Raw genomic sequence first — 20,929 nt, forward strand, 5'->3', positions numbered from 1 at the left:
CCCCCCCCTTTCCGGTTCACATAAGCGGGGCCTCGTTTGTAGCGCCCGAGGCGACCGATGGCTGATGACGTCACTCAGTGGAAATTTCCAGGCCGCCGGCCATTCACCCAGCACGCGCAAATGGCAATGTCGCTTTTTCCCTTAGTTACTCCCACATTTTTAAAGATTACGCGAAAACCGCTAAACACAGAAGCTTGAAATTTTAAGGGAATAAAGAAAAATGGTGTACAACGTATCAGTCAGTTTGACAAATCACAGCTTCGAAAAATCTTCAAAGCGCACCACATCAACCACTTTCGCAAACGTTTTCGACTGCTTCTAGGATGGGTACAATGTTGTCAAACTGCATACTACGAGATTGACCTCTCTTCTGATTGGCTGCCAAGTTTCATTCATATCCATTCACGAGAAGCGGCGTGAGAGCGAGTTGAAGACAACAACCTTTGCGTTAGTGTGTCCCACGAAACACCCCCGCTGCGGGGGCCAAAAATTGGCAGAACAAAATGCGCTCGGTGGGCATTGCTAATTTGTGGACATGTGGAGTTATTGGTATCATATTAAAGCTTGTTCATTTATCTTGCTTTGGTAAAAAAATGCTCATATATCAGGAATAGAAGTTGAGATATTTGCAATTGAAAGAGGTGGGGTCGCCTGGTTTCAGAGGTAAAATCACCAATAAAATGGCCGCCAAAGTTTGGTAACTTCCAAAGCTTGAGAGTCCTTAGAAACTGCAAATTTACCTTTTTGTGCACAGAAATGTGTTTTTAAATGGACCTTTAACGTGTTGAGTCAAAAAACAGAAATTCGATAAAAGTTGACAAACGGACAGAAAAATGCCAGTTTCTTTGATTTCATTATTTTGACGAGCGCCTGATTTCACCACGATGTCTCACATATGCCTTTCATGTGATTTTTTTGCTTTGGAATTTTATTGATTTAGGGCTCTAATCATTAACTTTCTCTGAGAAATTGAGGTAGAAGACAATTTCATAGATCTACATTGTAATGTAATTTTTTGAGCCGTTGAAACTCCATTATGAGCCAAATTTCAGGGCTCAACAAATTCTTGTTCTCTTCCACTCATCTTTTCAGACTCACATAAACCTCTACATTATTATTATTATCTATTTTATTCTCAAATTTCTTTCTTTAATTTTTTTAATTAAAAAATATATCAATGTCCTTGCATTTTGCAATAATGCATTTGAAAGTCTCTGGACTAAAAGTTTGAATAAATTATCTGATTGTAATAATTGAGGAGAAAAATGACCATTTTACCTTGTCAGGGAAAAGAGTTGAGACTGATGTAGATATGTAGGATTTGCAATCAGCTGGGTCCTTTCTCTTATGGAAACATATAAAAGTGCTTGAGATTACGAGTTAGAGATGTTACAAGAGAGCAATAAACTCCAAAAACAGGGAGGAGAGATAAGGACAATAGATGCATACTATATATAATTTTTTTCTTTTTTTTAGGTTTTAATTTCTTTCAATTTTGTTTTTTGTTTTAATCAAAGATACTGCTTTACATTATTAAAAGTTATCATTTAACACTTTGCCGTCACATCTCGCCATTCGACGATGTTTACCACCCTGTTTCTTTGGATTTTCCCCAAAATGCCTTTGACTTTGATGGCAAGGGTTTTTACTATATGAGTCTTGTGATGGCAAAGTGTTAAGTTAAAATAAGACGATTGGTCCTCTTTAGAAGCTGTGCGTTTATTTCTTGTCCTCTTGCACCTCCGTCGACCTACAGGCGCTGTCCTCCCTAACGCCATGTCGTGCGCCAACGAGCCGGAGGGACCAGACTTTGAGTGGAACCGTCTGAGCGAGCTGCAGCGGCGGAACACCATGTACCTCCCTCACCTCCAGTCCTCCTACCCCGTGGAGATGCAGACGGTGAGGAAGGAGAAGCTCAGCGACGACTCGCTCAGGCTGAGTCTCATGCCGGACAGGAAGACCAGGGTGAGTCAGGTGATGTTTGAATTAGCGCAATCTTGTACTCGGTGTGAACTCTTCGTTACGCTGTTCTCTGTTGGCGTGTGTACCTTATGATAGTCAAAAATGGATTCCCCCCCCCCCCCCCCGTCTCAGTCAGTTGGTAAGGGAGGGGGAGGGGGGAGAAACCAGTCAAAGAATGCAAGAAGGGAAATGGTTTTGGTTTTTTGGACAGGTGACTCCTCCAGGCAGTGCTACTAACTGAAGTGTATTTAGGCCATTCCCAAAGGGGGGATATTAACATGTTCTTATGTACAGTAGAATTGTAAATGGGCTGATTTATCAATGTTGTACATATGGGTTGTTGGTGAGTGCTCAGGTGTGGTTTGCTCCTTCTTTCCTATCAAACATCTATCGTCCTGATTTCTCCTTTTTTTTTAAAAAATGTTTGTTACCCTCTTGTAACACCTCTAGTCTTGGTCACTTATATGACCTTATTGTGTTGCAAGTGCCGTAGAACTCTTGCTAAAGCTGAAACTTAAAAAATCCCTCTATTGTTGTGCTTGCAGTCTCACTGTGTTAAAATTTCTGTTATTGTGTCAATGCTCTTCTTTCCTCAACTAAACAAAAAATACCCCCCCCCCCCCCCCCCTCTGTGTTGTTTGTGGTTGCAGTCACACTACGCCTCGACTCAGAACGTTGGCCCAATCAAAGACACGGAGTCCACGGCTCAGAAGAGGAAAGCTCCAACAGCAAAGTCAGACGCAGAGGAACAACATCTGGGAGAGAGTCCGTCTAAACAGGTTGGTCTTCTATATATAATATATTTATCTCTATGTATTGTATTTATGAAAGTCCGTCACTTTGGTCACTTTGAACTTCTGAACCACTTAAAATTTTGAATTAAAAAGAAATTAATGGTAGTTCAGAATCATTGAAAGGGTGCACAGTTATATCAAGGATTCTGAAGTCAATGTAGTTTAATTTTCAGTGTTTCATTAGTTTCGTTTAGATCGAAACTTGGGAAAGTCCGTCTCCTAAGACGCCTTTGTAAACAAGTGAGGCTTCTGTTTACAAGCAGTGCGCACTGATCCCACTATGACCTACAAGCTGCTTGAAGACGAGAAGTATTTCAGCTCCTGTTAAATGGAGCATCACCAGTTTTACCAAATTACTTCAAGAACAGAAAACTAGTCTACCACAGGTCTTTTAGTGTTGTTTTTTTCCTCGCTCAGCAAATCGCGACCTCAGTGCTTTCTTGTTGTATCTCCATTTTTAATAAAAGTGAAAACAGTTCTTAACAAAGAGTGCGCTTAAGAAGAAGTCACATTTTTGCTGTTAAAAAAGATGGAGATACGACAAGAAAGCACCGAGGTTGCGAAATGTGGAGCCTAATTGATCTTTCCTGGAAGCAGTGAAGAAATAGAATGGTGTGAAGTTTAGTGTTCCTGAGGACTCAATGTCAGAACCAGCCGGCTCTACTGGGAAACAAAACTTTCAATTTTACTTTTCCTTTTCACAGGGTTTTTGTTTCCTTACCACTGGGCCACTCTCCCCACTTTGTGGTGGTGTAAGTTGTATATTAAGTCAACTGCTGGGTATCCAATGGGGCTTGCTGTTCACTCAGATTAACTTCAGGGTTCCTGCGGCCTCCTTGAATTTGCTTTCAAGGAAAAATCTCCTTAAAAACTCCTTGAATTTGAGGAAACTCTTTTAAAGCTCCTTGAATTTGAGGAACCTCCTTGAAAACTCCTTGAATTTCACCGGATCGGACATGAACAAAATCTTTTTTGTAAAATCGAAACTAGGATTCCTTTCGGACAAGTGTAGAGCTATCGGAAATAGGCTTTCTGCATGAATTTTTTGACCAAATCTCCTTGAATTTAAAAAAAACTTCTCCTTGACACCTCCTTGAGAATTTGGTGGGGAGTTCATGTCAGGATCCCAGTAAATTGTGCTGGACCACAATTCTGGAAGCCTGAACTTGAACCCAAGCGGAAAGCATTCGGGAACTTGGGAGGAGTTTCTTCAAGGTTCTCCAGCCACTTGGTTGTGTTGTATCAAAAAATTGAACGAGTATCTCCAAGTTAGTCTAGGTAGATGTCCCTGCTTTCTTAATGTGGTCTTACAGCACAAAAAGGGCCTTTAACACTTTGCAGTCACACAGCCAGCAGAACAAAATACCCCATCTGGTTGGTCACCCAGCCAGGCGAGTGACTGCAACAGACTTCTGGGGCCTGTGCACCAGGTGACTGAAAAGGATCAATTTCACGGTAGCGTCAAGTGACTGCAAAGTGTAAAACCCACTCCACACTGCTGTGCTGCTGCTAGGCAGGTCCTTTGGGTGTTCTGCTGTGGTTATTTCGCTATGTTTTGCTGTTCCTACTTTTGACAAATGTGTGTGCTCTTTGCTCGTTTTCAGAGAAAGTCTCAAGACAAAACCCCTCCCGGAACAATTGTGTTTATCCCACTGGTATAACTTTTTGTGCACATTCTTTCTGTAGTCTGTATACACCTATATATTGTGTTGATGGTGCTAATGTCCTTTATATATGTGAGGCAGCGTGGTGAAATCAGGTGCTCGTCAAAATAATGGAATTAAGGAAACTGGTATTTTTTTGGCCGTTGGGCAATTTTTTTTCAAATTTTATGTTTTGGGGGGCTCAAAACTTTCCAAGTCCATTAAAAAAACATGTGTCTGTGTGGATTTTACTGGGGAAACGTTGATCAAAGGAATAAAAATGTAAATTTGCAGTTTCCAAAGACTCTCAAGCTTGGAAGTCACCAAACTATGGCGGCCATTTTCTCGCTTTTCTCGCTAATTTTGGCTCTGACACGAGGCGACCCCCACCTCCTTCAATTGCAAATGTTTCAACTTCTATTAATGATATATATGAGAATTTTTTCTCCACCAAAGCAAGATAAATGACTTCTAATCAAGACATGAGTATTTTTTTGCCAAATGCAAGACACATTAACAAAGTTTAAGATGATACTAATAAATTCATATATCCCCAAATAGACGAGCGCCTGAATCCACCGTGTCATGACACATAATATTATCTACTGCTCAGTCTAAGGCCTCGTCATATATGTAACTTTGCCAAATGGCATATGGCGAGGACTTGCACTAAACAGTCATAATGTTGTTGTATTCTAGTAATTTTTGTAGTGAAAACATGTCAGTGAAATAGTTTGACTTTCCTTCTGGGTTGTTTTTCAACACTGAAATTCTATTTGAAGACTACAGGGGAAAAACGACTGTAGTCACAAATTGAAAACCGTGAGGGTACCAATTTTGAACGCTTGTTGACTCATAACTAATTTCTTTTCAATTCAACTGTTGGTTGATTATTGTTGCTAGATTCCCCATTCAACAACACTTAACAATACACCACCAGTCGAACAAATATGAAGTTATGAGTCCACAAGCTTTTAAACTTGACACCCCTCACAATTTCCAGTTTGGGACTACAGTCGTTTTCCCCCTGTAGTCTTCGTTTAAAACTACCAGTTCTTACTGTTAATGCTGGAAGATTGCAGCTCGATCTTTTTCTTTCTTTTTTTGTTTTTTGGGGTTTTTTTAGTTCTTCAGACTGCATTGTGTACCGCTGCACAGCCTGTAATGTGCTTATAGATGCTTTGTCTCATGTCATAGTCTCAGGGTAATGTCCTAGTCTTAGTGTAATGTCCTAGTCTTAGTGTAATGTCCTAGTCTTAGTGTAATGTCCTAGTCTTAGGGTAATGTCCTAGTCTTAGGGTAATGTCCCAGTGGTCATTGCTGGATTTTTTGCACATGATTTGTTAGTGTTCAGTAGTTTTGAGAACGTAGTTTTTCCAAATTTAAGAACTGCATCCATCTCTCTGTCTGTCTAGAACTAACTGTAGCAAAGTTAAAGTAATGTTAGCCTAGTAAATTCTTGTAGCTGTTGTGTGTACTTTTCCTGTTCACATTTTTCCCTGAGACGAATTTGGAGAACATTTCTGTCTCTGCTGATTGTGTCAGGCGCAAAGTAGCCATGTTGATGATGAAGACATATCGCGACCCCAGTGCTTTCTTGTCGTAGTACCATTTTTAATAACAGTGAAAACAGTTTATAATAAAGAGTGAGCTTAAAAAGATATCACATTTTCTCTGTTTAAACCCAAAAAAAAGAGATATGACAAGAAAGCGCTGAGGTCGCGATATGTTTGAGGACTGGTATTTTCTCAGTAAATTAAAATTTTTGAACAAATGTAAACTTCAGAGCCCATGAAAGCTCATTTCTATTTCACTAATGCAAGACACAGTTTTGTTTTGGGATGTTATGGTTGCTTTTGAGGACAAGCGGGCCAACCCAGATTTCGGGGTTTCCAGAAATCTTGACCTACATCAAAAATGGGCATTGCTCTGCCTATAGGAGAAGTTTCATTGGTGTGTATATTTGTTTGGTTATAGAGGAAGCTCTCCTTGTCTTTTAAAGAAACTGCACAAGGGGACGAAACTCTACCTGCTATTTTCTCAAAACGACATTTTTCGGGATAGTCCCGTTGTGCTTAAAAGCGACCAGTGACCGCTCAATATTAGACTGTCATATTTCACTTCTCGTCAGTCGCCGAACGGCGGAGTTTTACACACAAAGCAGTCGTCGTTCTCTCTTCAGGATCTCTAGTTTATTTTGTTTCCACTTTACGCCTGACTTCTTTGATGTGATACCTAGTACTAGTTCTCTGTGTAGATAGCTGAATTGCTCTCTCCCTATGTTTGTTATAGTTATAGTGATCTGTAGATGAGAGCTGGGGCTCATATAACCTTATGCCGTGGCGAGCGCCCTAAAACATTGACGGAAACAAACAGTAGATGAGAGCTTGATGAGAAGTAGAGGAGGCTATAATACATCATGAGGAGATTTGCTTTTCAAAGACAAGTCTATCAGTCAATATCGTAACATTTCAACATATTCAAATATTATATTGACCGCTCAGTGTAAGACTGTCTTATTTCACTTCTGATCAACAAAGTCGTCAAACGCTGGAGTTATACACATAAGGCAGTCGTTGTGCTCTGCTCTGTTCAGAATCTCTCCACTTTATTTTGTTCCCGCTTTACACCTGACTTCTTTGATGTGATACTAGTACTAGTTCTCTGTATCTGTAGATAGCTGAAATGCTCTCTCCTTAGTTTGTTCTAGTCTTCTGTAGATGAGAAGTAGAGGAGGCTATTATACATCATGAGGAGATCTGGGCGCTTTTTTGGTAGTTCCCACCACCCAATATTATTATTATTAAGGCCTATTCGCCTATTTTTTTGTTTTGGGAATATAATTGAGTTAAAGCTTTCCTGATATCGGCCTTGATAGAATATTTGAAGAGATTTCGAATTACTGACTTATGAATCTCCTTTAGTACTATCATCATCATCAATGCCTTTCACCCCTGGCAGGGTATAGGCCACATACAAGCTCCTTCCATTTATCTCTGTCCTGAGCCATCCTTCCAAGCTCGTTCCAAGTGAGCTTCATCTCTCTCATGTCTCTTTCCACGCATCTCCTCCATGTTTCCCGTGGCCTACCCCTGCCTCGTGCTCCCTGTGGGTTCCACTGCAGTGACTGTCTTGTGATGTTTCCGCTGGGCTTTCTTAAGGTGTGTCCCATCCATCGCCACTTTCTTAGTCCTATTTCTACTTCTATATCCTTTTGTCCTGTCCTTTCCCACAGTTCTTCATTTCTTATTCTATCCTGCCACTTAATTCGTAGAATACTCCTCATACATCCGTTGATGAAAGTCTGGACTTTATTCAGTACTGTTTTCGTTGTCTTCCAAGTACTATACATGGACGAAAATGACTTGAATTAAACGCTTCTTTGTAACAGTAAATGGCGACTGTCAATTTCCCTGACACACTTCATGGTTGCAATTAACGACGCCCTGGCCCTAGGCATAGTGTTTATGTCATTTTGACAAATCTATTACCTCTATCTGGTATTTTTACCTAGATCTACTCAAATACCAAATCGAGCTCAATTTTGTGCAAATTTCTAATAAAATAGGCCAAAATAGGGGGGGGGGGGGGGGGATCTACCAAAAAAGCGCTGAGATTCACTTTTGAAAGACAAGTACATTAGTCAATATTGTAACATTTCCACATACAAATGTATTGAAATAGTAGCACATTAGAACTGGTCGCCATCATCCTGTTCAGTAGAGACTCGCACCAAAATAATTAAAATTTTGTTTCACTCATACAAAAATTGATTATAAACAATAATAGCTGATCTACTCCATTCTACAAATATTTAAAATGTTTTCCTTTTTGATAGCACCTATTTCTCGATCATTATATCTATGCCTTTTTTTCTATCCGCTTTTGGAGTCATTGCGAGATCTATTGCTTTCTCTTTTTTTTCTCTTTTTTTCTTTCTTTAAAAAAAAAAATCTTCTCCCCCTGAAAAATGTTTTGTATACTCAGCAATTTCAAACTTCGTTTTCATTGTTCTCATTTTTGTCGATTTACTGAGGGGTCTGCATGCAAGGATGATTTATGTACTCTTACTTTGACTTTTTACTTTTCATTTTCGATCCAGTGGCCAATTGAGTTCTAGCCCTTTGGCCTGCTTTATACACAAAAATTATCAATTTCTTTTTCTATTTTCTCATGTTTGAGTTATCAGTACCAGACTATAATTTTCATTGGTTCTTTTGTCTTTTCGGTGTGTGTGTGTTTGGTTTTTTTTACAATTACTTTGTCATATTGTGATACTTTATTTGTCATAATATTATATGTTGTGATAACTGGTCTGTAACCTGATAGCTCTTCTAGATATATCTGTACAGCGGAGCTTCAACTCTTTAGATATCAGTACAACAGAGCTTCAACTCTTTAGATATCAGTACAACAGAGCTTCAACTCTTTAGATATCAGTACAGCGGAGCTTCAACTCTTTAGATATCAGTACAACAGAGCTTCAACTCTTTAGATATCAGTACAACAGAGCTTCAACTCTTTAGATATCAGTACAACAGAGCTTCAACTCTTTAGATATCTGTACAACAAAGCTTCAACTCTTTAGATATCAGTACAACAGAGGTTCAACTCTTTAGATATCTGTACAACAGAGCTTCAACTCTTTAGATATCTGTACAACAGAGCTTCAACTCTTTAGATATCAGTACAACAGAGCTTCAACTCTTTAGATATCAGTACAACAGAGCTTCAACTCTTTAGATATCAGTACAACAGAGGTTCAACTCTTTAGATATCTGTACAACAGAGCTTCAACTCTTTAGATATCTGTACAACAGAGCTTCAACTCTTTAGATATCTGTACAACAGAGCGTCAACTCTTTAGATATCTGTACAACAGAGCGTCAACTCTTTAGATATCAGTACAACAGAGCTTCAACTCTTTAGATATCAGTACAACAGAGCTTCAACTCTTTAGATATCAGTACAACAGAGCTTCAACTCTTTAGATATCAGTACAACGGAGCTTCAACTCTTTAGATATCAGTACAACAGAGCTTCAACTCTTTAGATATCAGTACAACAGAGCTTCAACTCTTTAGATATCAGTACAACAGAGGTTCAACTCTTTAGATATCTGTACAACAGAGCTTCAACTCTTTAGATATCTGTACAACAGAGCTTCAACTCTTTAGATATCTGTACAACAGAGCGTCAACTCTTTAGATATCTGTACAACAGAGCGTCAACTCTTTAGATATCAGTACAACAGAGCTTCAACTCTTTAGATATCAGTACAACAGAGCTTCAACTCTTTAGATATCAGTACAACAGAGCTTCAACTCTTTAGATATCAGTACAACGGAGCTTCAACTCTTTAGATATCAGTACAACAGAGCTTCAACTCTTTAGATATCAGTACAACGGAGCTTCAACTCTCTGTCCTTTTCGTTTGCTTTGAATGGTTCTGTGGTGTAAGTTAACCCTTTCCCCGCTCAGCCTTTACTGTCTTGGACTGTCGTGGAAAATATATTTTGTTGGCACAGCAGGAAAGGGATTATGCTGGCTTCTCCTGTAGAATATCTGCATTGTTTATATGTGAGGCAGCGTGGTGATATCAGACACTCGTCAAAATACAGAAATTGGAAAAACATGCATTTTCCGAAAGTTTCAAAATTTTTATCGAATTTTTATTTTTGCCTCAACCCTTTTTATGTAAATTTTATTGAAAAACATTGATTAAAGACTCAAAATATGCCATTTTTCAGTTTTCAAGGCCTCTTAAGCTATTGGAGTTACCTAAACTTTGGCAACCATTTTCTCACTAATTTCACCACTGAAACCAGGTGAACTCACCTCCTTCAATTGCAATTATCTTGACTTCTTTTCAAGATAGATAGATATTTATTTCGTTGGAAGCAAGGCAAATAAATCAGCTTTCAGAGGATATTAATACCTTCACATGACCAAAGATTGAGGAGCACCTGATTCCACCGTGTCGCGACACTTATGGGGATGTTGTTTGTTGGAATATTTGTAGGCCACAGCCTTTAACTGAAAAAATGAGTCTCAGTGGCTTTGTTGGTATTGACCTCTTTGGTCTTATTTCTCATGTGCACAGCTCTACTCATTCTTCTGTGTAATGGAAGCTTGAGCTGTTTCACTTATTCATTTGCGCAGTGACAAATGTTTTTGAAAATGGATCACTCCCTTGTGAACTGCTATTTCCGGGGTGCCTTGATAGTCGACGCAGACTTTGTTCTGTAGAGGCTAGAGAGGTGAGCAGAGTAAGCCTGATTCCCCATTTGGACTTCTCTGTTGACATCCACCCCTTGGCGCTCATAAGACCTTATGCCGTTGCGAGCACCGTTAAACCTTATTAAAACTTTTTTTAAACATTTTTATTTGCGCAGTGACAAAAATTTGTAAAAATGGCTTTATGTAAGGACTTGATTTTACACATATTTCTGTGGTGATTTCAGTATTTCAGGATAGCACTGAAAGGTTTTTGATGGGCCTTTTTTTTTTCCTTCACTTTTTGTAATATTTTGTACGGGAATTCCAATTTCCAAAGTCTACGACAAACTAGATGCCTCCCTCTCAGGAAGTGTGCCATTGCCGTGATACATTGTAGCTTTTTATACTATAGAGCAACTTTGAATAGCTTTTTGTTGTCAAATTTACTATATTTCTCTGCTTTGTTTCGATGTATCATTTAAAGCCGTTACCGTGGAAATGTATGTGTAATTTATTTTCTTTAAGCTTTCTGTGCTTATAGACACAGTACCCTGTACACACCCAAACCTCCTCTGCACCTTGTAGGTTTGTACAACTTTTTAGTCCCATTTTATGTTTGTAGGTGGACAAAATGTTCTACTTAAATCCTAATGCTCTTTTTTTATAGTTTAAGGAAAGGAAGCCAATTTGATAATTACAATGTAGTCCTAATTTTGCTGTTAACAAGCTGGTTTGTTCATACTTTGGTCACTTCAAAATAAGACACTGCCATGTGTACAGTATCTGAAATGCTAAATTCATGCATTTATGTACTTGGGTTTTTTTTAATGGAGAAATAGGGATCAGAGGTTATTTCTTTCCTCATCCTTACTATTATCATTTTTCCCTCTACTTTTTTTGTATGTTTGTCACTCTCTTGTGATCAGCTATTTCCGGGGTGCCTTGATAGTCGAAGCAGACTTTGTGCTGTTGAGGCTAGAGAGGTGAGCAGAATAAGCCTGATTCCCCATTTAGGCTTCTCTGTTGACATCCACCCCTTGGCGCTCATATTATGACGTTATGCAGTTACCATACACTTACTGTATCAAATGTTCTATTCGTTGGCCTTGGATTCAGTGAGCAGAGTAAATCTGATTCCCTGTTTGGACTTCTCTGTTGACACCCACCCCTTGACGTTCATATGACCTTATACTGTTGCAAGCGTCGTAAAACCTTCTAACTGACTCTGTTTCTCTCTTCCCCCCCCCCCCCCCCCCCAGGCTCGCAACGGCCCATCCTACCACCGACCGGGACCCCCGACCCCCGGCAAACAGCCCCGGCGAGTCTCCGGCCGGTTCACCCCGAGTCAAACAGTCTCCCCAAAGCCCGTGTCCAGCAGACAGAAAGGCGCCGGGCAGACGGCGCCACAGGGAATGTCCACGCCCAAGAAGAAGAGGACGCCACGGAGGTCCCCTCGGTTTGTCGAACCGCTCAGCCCAGCGTCGTCTGCTGCCGCCGAAGATGATGTGAGTTTTCTGATGTCCCAGCTCTTTGTTCATCTAATGTGTCAATTTGTGTGTGTGGTCTGTTCTCGCTCCTCTCCCACCCCACACCCCCCAACCAACCCAACCCTCTTCTGCACCTTGTTTTGCCCCCAAGGGAAGTGCTACTGACTGAAGTATCTTTAGGCTATTCCCAAAGGGGGGATATAATTAACATGTTCTTATGCACAGTAGAATTGTAAATGGGCTGATTTATCAATGTCATGCTCATACTGTGCCGGAACAACATAGGGGGAACTGCTGCTTTTTCTTTCCTCATCCTTACTATCGTCATTTTTCCTTTACTTCTTTTGTATGTTTTTCACTCTTGTGAACCGCTATTTCCGGGGTGCCTTGATAGTCGAAGCAGACTTTGTGCTGTTGAGGCTAGAGAGGTGAGCAGAGTAAGCCTGATTCCCTGTTTGGACTTCTCTGCTGACATCCACCCCTTGGCGCTCATATGACCGTATGCAGCCTCAAGCGCGGTAAAACCTTACCAAAACAAAACCCACCCACCCCCTTCCACACCTTGTTTGTTTGTACAACTGTTTAGTTTAGTCCCATTTTATGTTTGTAGGTGAACTCCTTTATTTTAGCCTATTGCTATTAGCCTTTTAGTCTTGGAAAACTTACTTATGTCTGACTTTGACAGCTCAGTGTTTTATTTTTTGATTGATATGACTCCATCTATAGGTAGATGGTTGGCGGGTGCACTGGTGTGGTTTGCTTCTTTTTTCCTATGAAAAATCTATAGACCTTTTCTCCCTTTCTTCTTTTTTATGTTACTCTCTTGTAACACCTCTAATCTTCGGCACTTATATGACCTTATTGTGTTGCAAGTGCCGTAAAACTTCTACTAAAACTAAAACTATTCATTACATAATTTGTTTTTGTTAATTCTCCCAGCGTCGTGAGTCAGTGGCCTTCAGCATCGGCTTCACCCCAGACAAAGCCAAGAGCCACAAGCGACTGATGAAGAGAGGCGGCTTCTTCAGTCGAGGAGACAAGAACAGCGCGGCCAGCAACAAGGCGGCACATGAGGCCAAGAAGTCACAGGTTAGTTGTCCCGGCGACGCTCCCTGCCTCACACCCTCCTCCCTCACCGATCGCCGCACTAGCCAGGGGAGATGTGTGGGAGAGAGATGTAGTGGTTCTGTCGTGGATCGACTTGGAATAGATAATTGTGTCGATATGGACGTTGATAATTCTGTCATTGCGAGATCTTCCAACAGTAATGCCGTTGTGGATCATTTTGATGCAGACTCATGTCCTCAGGATCAAGGGCAAGGCGCCGTGTCTGAAACCGTGCACAAAGAATTTGCGACCTCGGGGCTTGTTAAACCGTATACGAGACTCGATACGTTAGGTCGTGAGGGGAAAAGTACGGAGCAATCAAACAAAGACCGGCGGTCTCTGAGAAAAAAGAGCTCACTCAAGCGGCAGATGTCGGATTGGAATGAGCCTGACTGGGGTCAGAGTTCTGGAGGGAGCGGAAAAGAATCGGCCACCGTGATGGATCACGACGGGGTAGAGAACTCGGAGGATAACTCAAATTTGCACCAAGAAGAAATATCTGTGGGGAAAACTGTGATGGATTTCAGACAGAAACTAAAGGATCTGAATCTGAATGTTTTTGAGCAAAGTGTACTTCCTCTGCGGGAAGATTCTGCTAGTTCTTCATGCGATGTTGGAATAAGTTTAAGTGAAAGCAGAAAGCCGGGTACGGGAAAGAAGTCATCTCGTAAAGGCCTGTTCAAGCACAGCTTTCCCAGATGGCTTGGGAAGGAAGCTGCCGACAGGAAAGTCAGGAAGAAATCTGACATGTCATTACAGAAGCTTCTAGATCTTCAGACAAGTTTCTTGGAACCCTCCAATATCCAGAGTCTCAGGGCCCACGGATCCGTGGACATTTCAGAGACACTCATAAGACTCAAGTCTGCCACCTCTGGTTCTGATGATACAGCCTCTCTAGTCCCACCGAGATCAAATCTTGGCAACGTTGAGAAGGAACAGAATGGCCACTCTTGTGCTCCGGCTGGACCCAGCCAGAGATTTGTGTCCTGGCGGTCGCCTCTCCTAGAAGACTCACCACTCTGTGCCGGGGAAGCTGGGGGGAGAAAAGACACACAGTCTCACGAGAGGCAGGTGAGCTCTCCGTGCCTGTGTACAGATGATGATGGTATTGCCCGTGATGATGATGATGTATTTATGTCCAACGACAGAAGGCAAAGTTCACCTGAGACCAACTCATCTGCTGCTTTATACTTGTCCACTCAGGAATATTTACCCGACGTCGAGCAGAACAGAAAGGCTGCCAGAAAAACCCGATCTAAAGGATTTGTTGAGGAAACCACAGATGAACTTGGTAGAGAATTCATGGATACTGATGGCTTTGAGCACACCCTTGACCCTGTCAAGAAAAGGAAGTTGTTGCCCAGAGCCAAGAAGTTGTCGTTTCCCTTCAAGAAGAAATCTCTCACAAAGGAAACTCATTACTCACGAGTTGTTCCGCCAGCAAGTCAGTCGCACCCCAACAAAGAGTTGTCTCCAACTTTCCCACAAAGCAAGGGTGCTGCCAGCGACAGACAGGAAGCCCACGTCGACCAATCAGGAGCCAAGAACAAAAAAGGTTTTCAGAAACTGAGGCAAATGTTTGAAGGCAGGTTGTCCTCTTTCCGCACTTCGAGACAAAGCCAGATCAGAGAGACTATCAAACTTTCTTCAGTCTTGTCACAAAAGTCGCCCTCCTCACACTTAGGGCGTCTTAATGGTGATGCTGAGGCAAAAGTTAATCAAAGCTTTGCGAAAACGTTGGGGAACAATCAGTCGGTAACAGCAAAGAGCACCGCCCGTGGGGTGTTGAATTCACACAAGAGAGTACGTCGAAGTCCGCCCCCCTCCCAGCTCCAGAACTCTCCAGTTCCGTTTTCTTCCTCCTCCAAAGACTTGCCTACAACTCCTGACTTTACAACTCCCTCCAGGAAGAGTCAATGGTTACAGAAACAAGCTTCTTTGATGAAAGGTCAAAAAGAGTCTGCAGTTATGACCCCTTCCAAAGGTTCGAACCCTGCTCAAGTGACTCCTCTACGTCTGACGAACCCCAACATAGGCTGGGCGACCGCTGGCCCCGTCACGCCGAGCCAGAGTGCGAAATCCTTTCGGAAACTTTTCCGTCACAATAAAGTCACTCCAGTCGCTGAGAGAGTCCGGAGGTTAGAGTTGTAGCTTTGATGTTTGTCGACTCTGTGGAGAGAGTTTTCTGGGTGGGTGGTCGTGGTAGTTCTATTTAAAAGTCTCTTAATTAATGCTGTCTGCATTTTTGCTCTGGATTGTGTGATGTGTGTGAGAGAGAGTATGGACAAACTTAAGTTCTTTTTAAAGCTCTGGCTTTCTCAGATGTTACAGAGGATGAATGTGTTTTTATGTGCCGCGAGCTTAGTTCTTTCATGTCGTATCTCCATTTTTTTAAACAGTGAAAACAGTTCATAACAAAGAGTGAGCTTAAGAAGATGTCACATTTTCAATGTTTAAAAAATTGGAGATACGACAAGAAAGCAGTGAAGTAACTGTTTGCTGACTAGTGTTACTTTAATTTGCTTTATCCTAAATGATGAGAGGATATTTTGCTTGCTGTAGATGACTTTCTTTTGTTTGGTATCCAAACTCTGTTTGGAAATAGGTGTGCGTGGGTCTTTTGTGCTTTTTGTGTCATGTACACAAGTATTTCTTACATGATGTGTTCTTGATGAATTTGGACAATAAAATTCTTTTTCTCATTTTGTTGAGTTTTATCGCGTTCACGTGGATTTCAGTTTGATCAAATCTTATCTGCTCTTTAGGGTGGAGATGCAGGCTGAGATAATGACTGCAAAGCAGTTTTGGTGGGTTTGTCTCTTTTAAGTTCTTTGTACCAAAAGAACAACAATTTTGGCCAAGTCCTGTATGTAGCTTTAGCATTTGTGAGCCCCGTTAGGATATTGTTTCTCAACCCAGGGCTTTGCCATGCTAAGATTGATTAGCTCAGATATGAGGTTCCTTAATTTATTTTTCTACACTTTCTTTGTATGTTTTAATGTCTATTTTTGGGTGAATGTTTCTCACATTTCTGTCTTTATTGCACCCATCAGGATCTACGTTAGAGGTAATCCTTGATGTTAGTACATAGAGTGTTCACTGGCGTCTTTTATAGAGGTAATCCTTGATGTTAGTACATAGGGTGTTCACTGGCGTCTTTGTCCTACTTTCACTGGCGTCTTTTATAGAGGTAATCCTTGATGTTAGTACATAGCGTGTTCACTGGTGTCTTTGTCCTACTGTCACTGGTGGCCTTGGGGATGGTTTCTTGGTATCATTTATTTAGTTATTAGTTGAAAACCACGTTTTCTTTTCTGTTTCTTTCTTTCTTTCATGTGTGCATGAGCAAACTGCCTTGTGAATGTGCTTAGATTTGCGTAGCGCAAGTATACTACGTTCACATTTCAAACTCAAATGGACAGTTGAACATTTTTGTCGAAGACATTCCTTTCTGCTTTTTAAAAGATTGGCTGTCTGGGCGAAAACTTTGTTTGGACATTGGGGGGGGGGGTTCGAGTGAAATATTTATTTTGATAATACGATAAATTTCTAGCTACCAAGCTTATCTCTTATGAGCGACGTAAAACTCTTACTAAAACAAACAAGCTTGTCTTGCTGCTCATCAGATTTTTACTGTAAGAACTGCAATCTGTGGGTTTGGGCTTTACCTCAACGTTCTGACACCTTTTCTTACTTTGATTCAAGTCCCTGTTTTGATGGCACAATGGACCTTATTGTGTTGCAAGTGCCCTAAAACACTTACTAAAACTAAAACAATTGGGACGAAAGTTTTGGCAAAGAAGTTCTTCTGTCGTTTGAGCTGTCTGCTTTATGCTCTCTGACCTTGCTTCACTGTTTTGAGCATTACCCTGCTGGATTTTTTTGGTGCCCTTTTGATTGTAGGCTCTGTCCGGTGACGGGCTGACTGATTCATCATGGTAAAATGGATTTCTGGAAATTTGTCCTCACAGCTAACCTGTTCACGTTGTTGTTAGTTCAGTGTCTAACCCTTAAACTTAAACAATGCCCGACTCTTCAATAACCTTAACAGTATTGAAAGGATGTTGAATCTACAGTTTCGCAATTTTTTCAAAAAACGCAGCCTAAATATTTGTTTATAATTATATCATGGGTCTCAATATTCCGCTATTTAGTGGGTTTTCGCTACCGCCATTTCTTCCGCTAAACTCCGCTACCCAGTAATGTGCCACCACTTTCTGTACATAATCAAGATTTTAAATATTTGACAAGTAACTTTTTTACTTGAAATTATCTTCCAAACCAATAATAAATTGGTTTGAAATAACGTTGCTTTGATAGATTGATGGTTTTTAATGGGTGTCTCGCGAAAATGGTCTTCTGTCACAATCACACGTAAAGTTCCCCCCTTTTTTAAAATACTGAGTTGAGACCCATGTTATATGTACATGAATACTTTCTCCCTGAGGAGAAGGTGGAGCATAAGTCCTGCTCAGTGTCCTAATTTTGAATACATTTGAAATTGTCCAAGATGGCCACTCTTTGTTGGGGAGGAAAGTGGTTGTCTTAGGCCGGTAGCGACGGAGAAATTTTCTTCTCTAAAATAGTCTCCTTTCACCTCCTTTCCTGTTCTCTAGCAATGTTCTATCGTCTGCTTTCGTCTCCACTTTCTGCCCCCACCCCCTCACCTCCTTTGCCCCCTCCTCTGGGCTTCTGACTCTTTCTGCAGCCTTTCTACTGCTACTCCTTGGCTCCTCCTTACTGCTGTCTTTCAGCCACACCCCTGATCTTATGGTAGGAAAGATCTACATCTAGACAATTTCAACTGTATTTTCAAACTCAACAACCTGGAGATTTGTGCTTTGTTCAGGCAGTTGCAAGTCATTTTGATGGGGAAATCAAGCAAAGACGTACTTCGAGATAACTTGAGATTTGAGAAAATTATATCTTCTCCAGGCACAGGGCAACACTATTACACACCATTCAACTGCGGTTGTGTTACCTGTTGGTTTAGAATTGGCAACAGCTTTGTCTGAAGTCTGAAATATTTGTTGGTTAAAACACAGTTAGTCTGATATATTTGATTAAAACACAGTTAGTCTGATATATTTGATTACAACACAGCTAGTCTGATATATTTGATTACAACACAGCTAACTTCTCCACGTTAGAAGAAATGGCCTCTCATATAATCAAAGTCAAGGCCAAAGTGCTAAGGCTGGGGTGGGATGATTCTAAGTATTGCACAAAATGAAAGCTGTTGATGTTTGAATAGTTCTCTTCCCCACCCCCACCCCCACCCCACCCCACCCCACCCTTTGTTTAGACAGTTTGTTGTTACCATCACACCCTCCCCGTTTGTGTTCTGATTTGCTTGTTTTATAAATGTCAATGATGTTGGGTCTGTCGTTGTTACCCCCCCTCATTTTATTTGTTTGTAACACCTCTAAATTTTGGTACAGCACTTGTTTGTGTGTTAGGACCTTTTTGTGTTGCAAGTGCAGTAAAACTTGGGTGGTTGGCGGGTGCTCTGGTGTGGTTTGCTCCTTCTTTCCTATCAAACATCTATCGTTCTTATCTCCCCCTCCTTCTTTTTTATGTTTGTTACTCTCTTGTAACACCTAATCTTCTGGCGTTCATATGACCTTATGCAGTTGCGAGCGCCGTAAAATCTCTACTAAAATAAAACTAAAACTAAACTTTTCTAGTCTGAGAAAAGTTTCTGATTATATCTGATCATCGTTTATTCATTCCATAGAATTGCAACCAAGGAAGAGCTCTGAAACTCCATAACAATTAAAATATCCTTGGAACACGTGTCAGATTCCTTTGGGTTTGATTGTTTGTTGTTTTTTCCCTCCCCAAGACACACGTTTTCCCACAGTCGAAGAGTCTGGAACCTGCCCTATCGATATATACGAGAGAGTATAATTGTATAATATAGTACATATGTATATTATGTTCTTTTGTAATGTGTCCAACCAGTTTGTATTTCAATATTTTAAAAAAATATCTCAGACTTTGCTTCCTACCTTGTTCCCTGGTCCTACTCCCAAACTGGCAAAACACAGTACGTGTGTACTGAACTCTGTGCTACTTCTATTGAGGGTTTTCCCTTTTGTCTACTAATACATGTTCTTCTCTCCCCCCCCCCCCCCCCCGGGCAGTGCCACTGACCGGACTGAAGTGTCTTTAGGCGATTCCCTAATTGGGGGATATTAACATGTCTCTATGCACAGTGGAATTGTAAACGGGCTGATTTATCAATGTCATGCTCATACTGTGCCGAAACAACATAGGGGGAACTGCTGCTTTTTCTTTCCTCATCCTTACTATCATCATTTTTCCTCTACTTCTCTTGTATGCTTGTCACTCTCTTGTGACCCGCTATTTCCGGGGTGTTTTGATAGTCGAAGCAGACTTTGTGCTGTTGAGGCTAGAGAGGTGAGCAGGGTAAGCCTGATTCCCCGTTTAGACTTCTCTGTTGACATCCACCCCTTGGCGCTCATATGACCTTATGCGGTTGCAAGCGCCCTAAAAACCCTACTACAACTAAACACGTTACATGTGTATTGAGCTCCGGGGTATTTCTATTGAGATTTTTGCCATATTTTGTCTACTAATCCATGTGTTCACGGGCACTATTTAGCAGTTTCTCTTGGGGTTTTGTGGACCTGTTATGGTGTTTTAACAACGGGTCTTTGTCTTCATCACCTCTATGCTACTGGCCTCTTTTTTATTATTTTACTAAAGAAAAAGACCACAGTGTTGTCTTGTCTGATTAAATTATGTGCGACCTATTTTGAAAATTTGCAGGACTTGATTTAAAGCTACAAAAAATGTTTGATGCAACTAAATTTTATCTCAGATGACAAATTGTTTCTGCTTTGACCATATCATGTTACATTACCTTACATAGAGGGCTGTTTTCTGTTCAGGTTTTTATTTACAGTGTACGCTGCTGTTACTGTTGTTTGTACTCACCCGTCCTAGTTAATTCTGTTTTGTGTTAACGGATTTCTGTGGGTGGTTGGCGGGTGTTCTGGTGTAATTTGCTTCTTCTTTCCTATCAAACATCTATCGTCTTTATCTCCCCTCCTTCTTTTTTGTGTTTGTTACTCTCTTGTAACACCTCTAATCTTCGACACTTTTATGACCTTATTGTGTAAGTGTGTTGCAAGTGCCGTAAAACTTACTAAAACTAAAGTTAGCAGCTTGGTAATATGTGAATTTGAAATTATAAAAATACCTTTGTTAAAAAGTCTACTTTACACTTTTTCTTTCTTTCTTTTTCACAGAATCGCAAGCCCCTGGGTATAAGGAATTTTCTGGAAACCGGGATATAAGCAGCTTGTGATAACCAAGGATTTTTAATGTTGACCACGAGGCTGTCTGAAATACTGCTGTACTAGGAGAAAAAGATTCTCCGCAGTTCATTCTCACATCTTACACTATTGGCTGTACAGATTTTTTTTAACGGACGCCTGTTGCTTTTATTATTCAAAGTAAAAGTGAAGACAAATCATACTTTATTTATGCAAAGGCAGAGTCTTATCTGCTTCTTTTATCTTACTCCGGATGTGTCTTTATGGTTGGCGCGTTTTGGAATTGAAATGTAAGTGAAATGGGTCTACAATGCCACTATGTGAGTCTATTTTTGTTGGGGATATTGTTAAAGCTCATCAGTTTATTTGATGACGAAATACTGAAGGGGGGAATCTGTTCAGGGATTTTGTGG

The 20,929-nt window shown here is 40.8% G+C and overlaps 1 protein-coding gene across 1 annotated transcript in view; it reads left to right on the plus strand.

Annotated features, from left to right (window-relative positions):
- Window positions 1-20,911, plus strand: part of LOC101857290 (nuclear mitotic apparatus protein 1) — a 54,044-nt gene extending 33,133 nt beyond the window's left edge. Inside the window, exons 26-32 of the mRNA XM_035973071.1 lie at window positions 1,757-1,965; window positions 2,613-2,741; window positions 4,361-4,411; window positions 11,878-12,123; window positions 13,045-13,194; window positions 16,266-16,279; window positions 20,490-20,911. Of these exons, the coding sequence (XP_035828964.1) occupies window positions 1,757-1,965; window positions 2,613-2,741; window positions 4,361-4,411; window positions 11,878-12,123; window positions 13,045-13,194; window positions 16,266-16,277 (797 nt within the window). The 3' untranslated portion in view covers window positions 16,278-16,279; window positions 20,490-20,911. The remainder of the gene's footprint in view (window positions 1-1,756; window positions 1,966-2,612; window positions 2,742-4,360; window positions 4,412-11,877; window positions 12,124-13,044; window positions 13,195-16,265; window positions 16,280-20,489) is intronic.
- The last annotated feature ends 18 nt before the right edge of the window (window positions 20,912-20,929 follow it).

This window comes from Aplysia californica, unplaced genomic scaffold (genome assembly GCF_000002075.1).
Source record: "Aplysia californica isolate F4 #8 unplaced genomic scaffold, AplCal3.0 scaffold00988, whole genome shotgun sequence".
NCBI lineage: Eukaryota > Metazoa > Mollusca > Gastropoda > Aplysiida > Aplysiidae > Aplysia > Aplysia californica.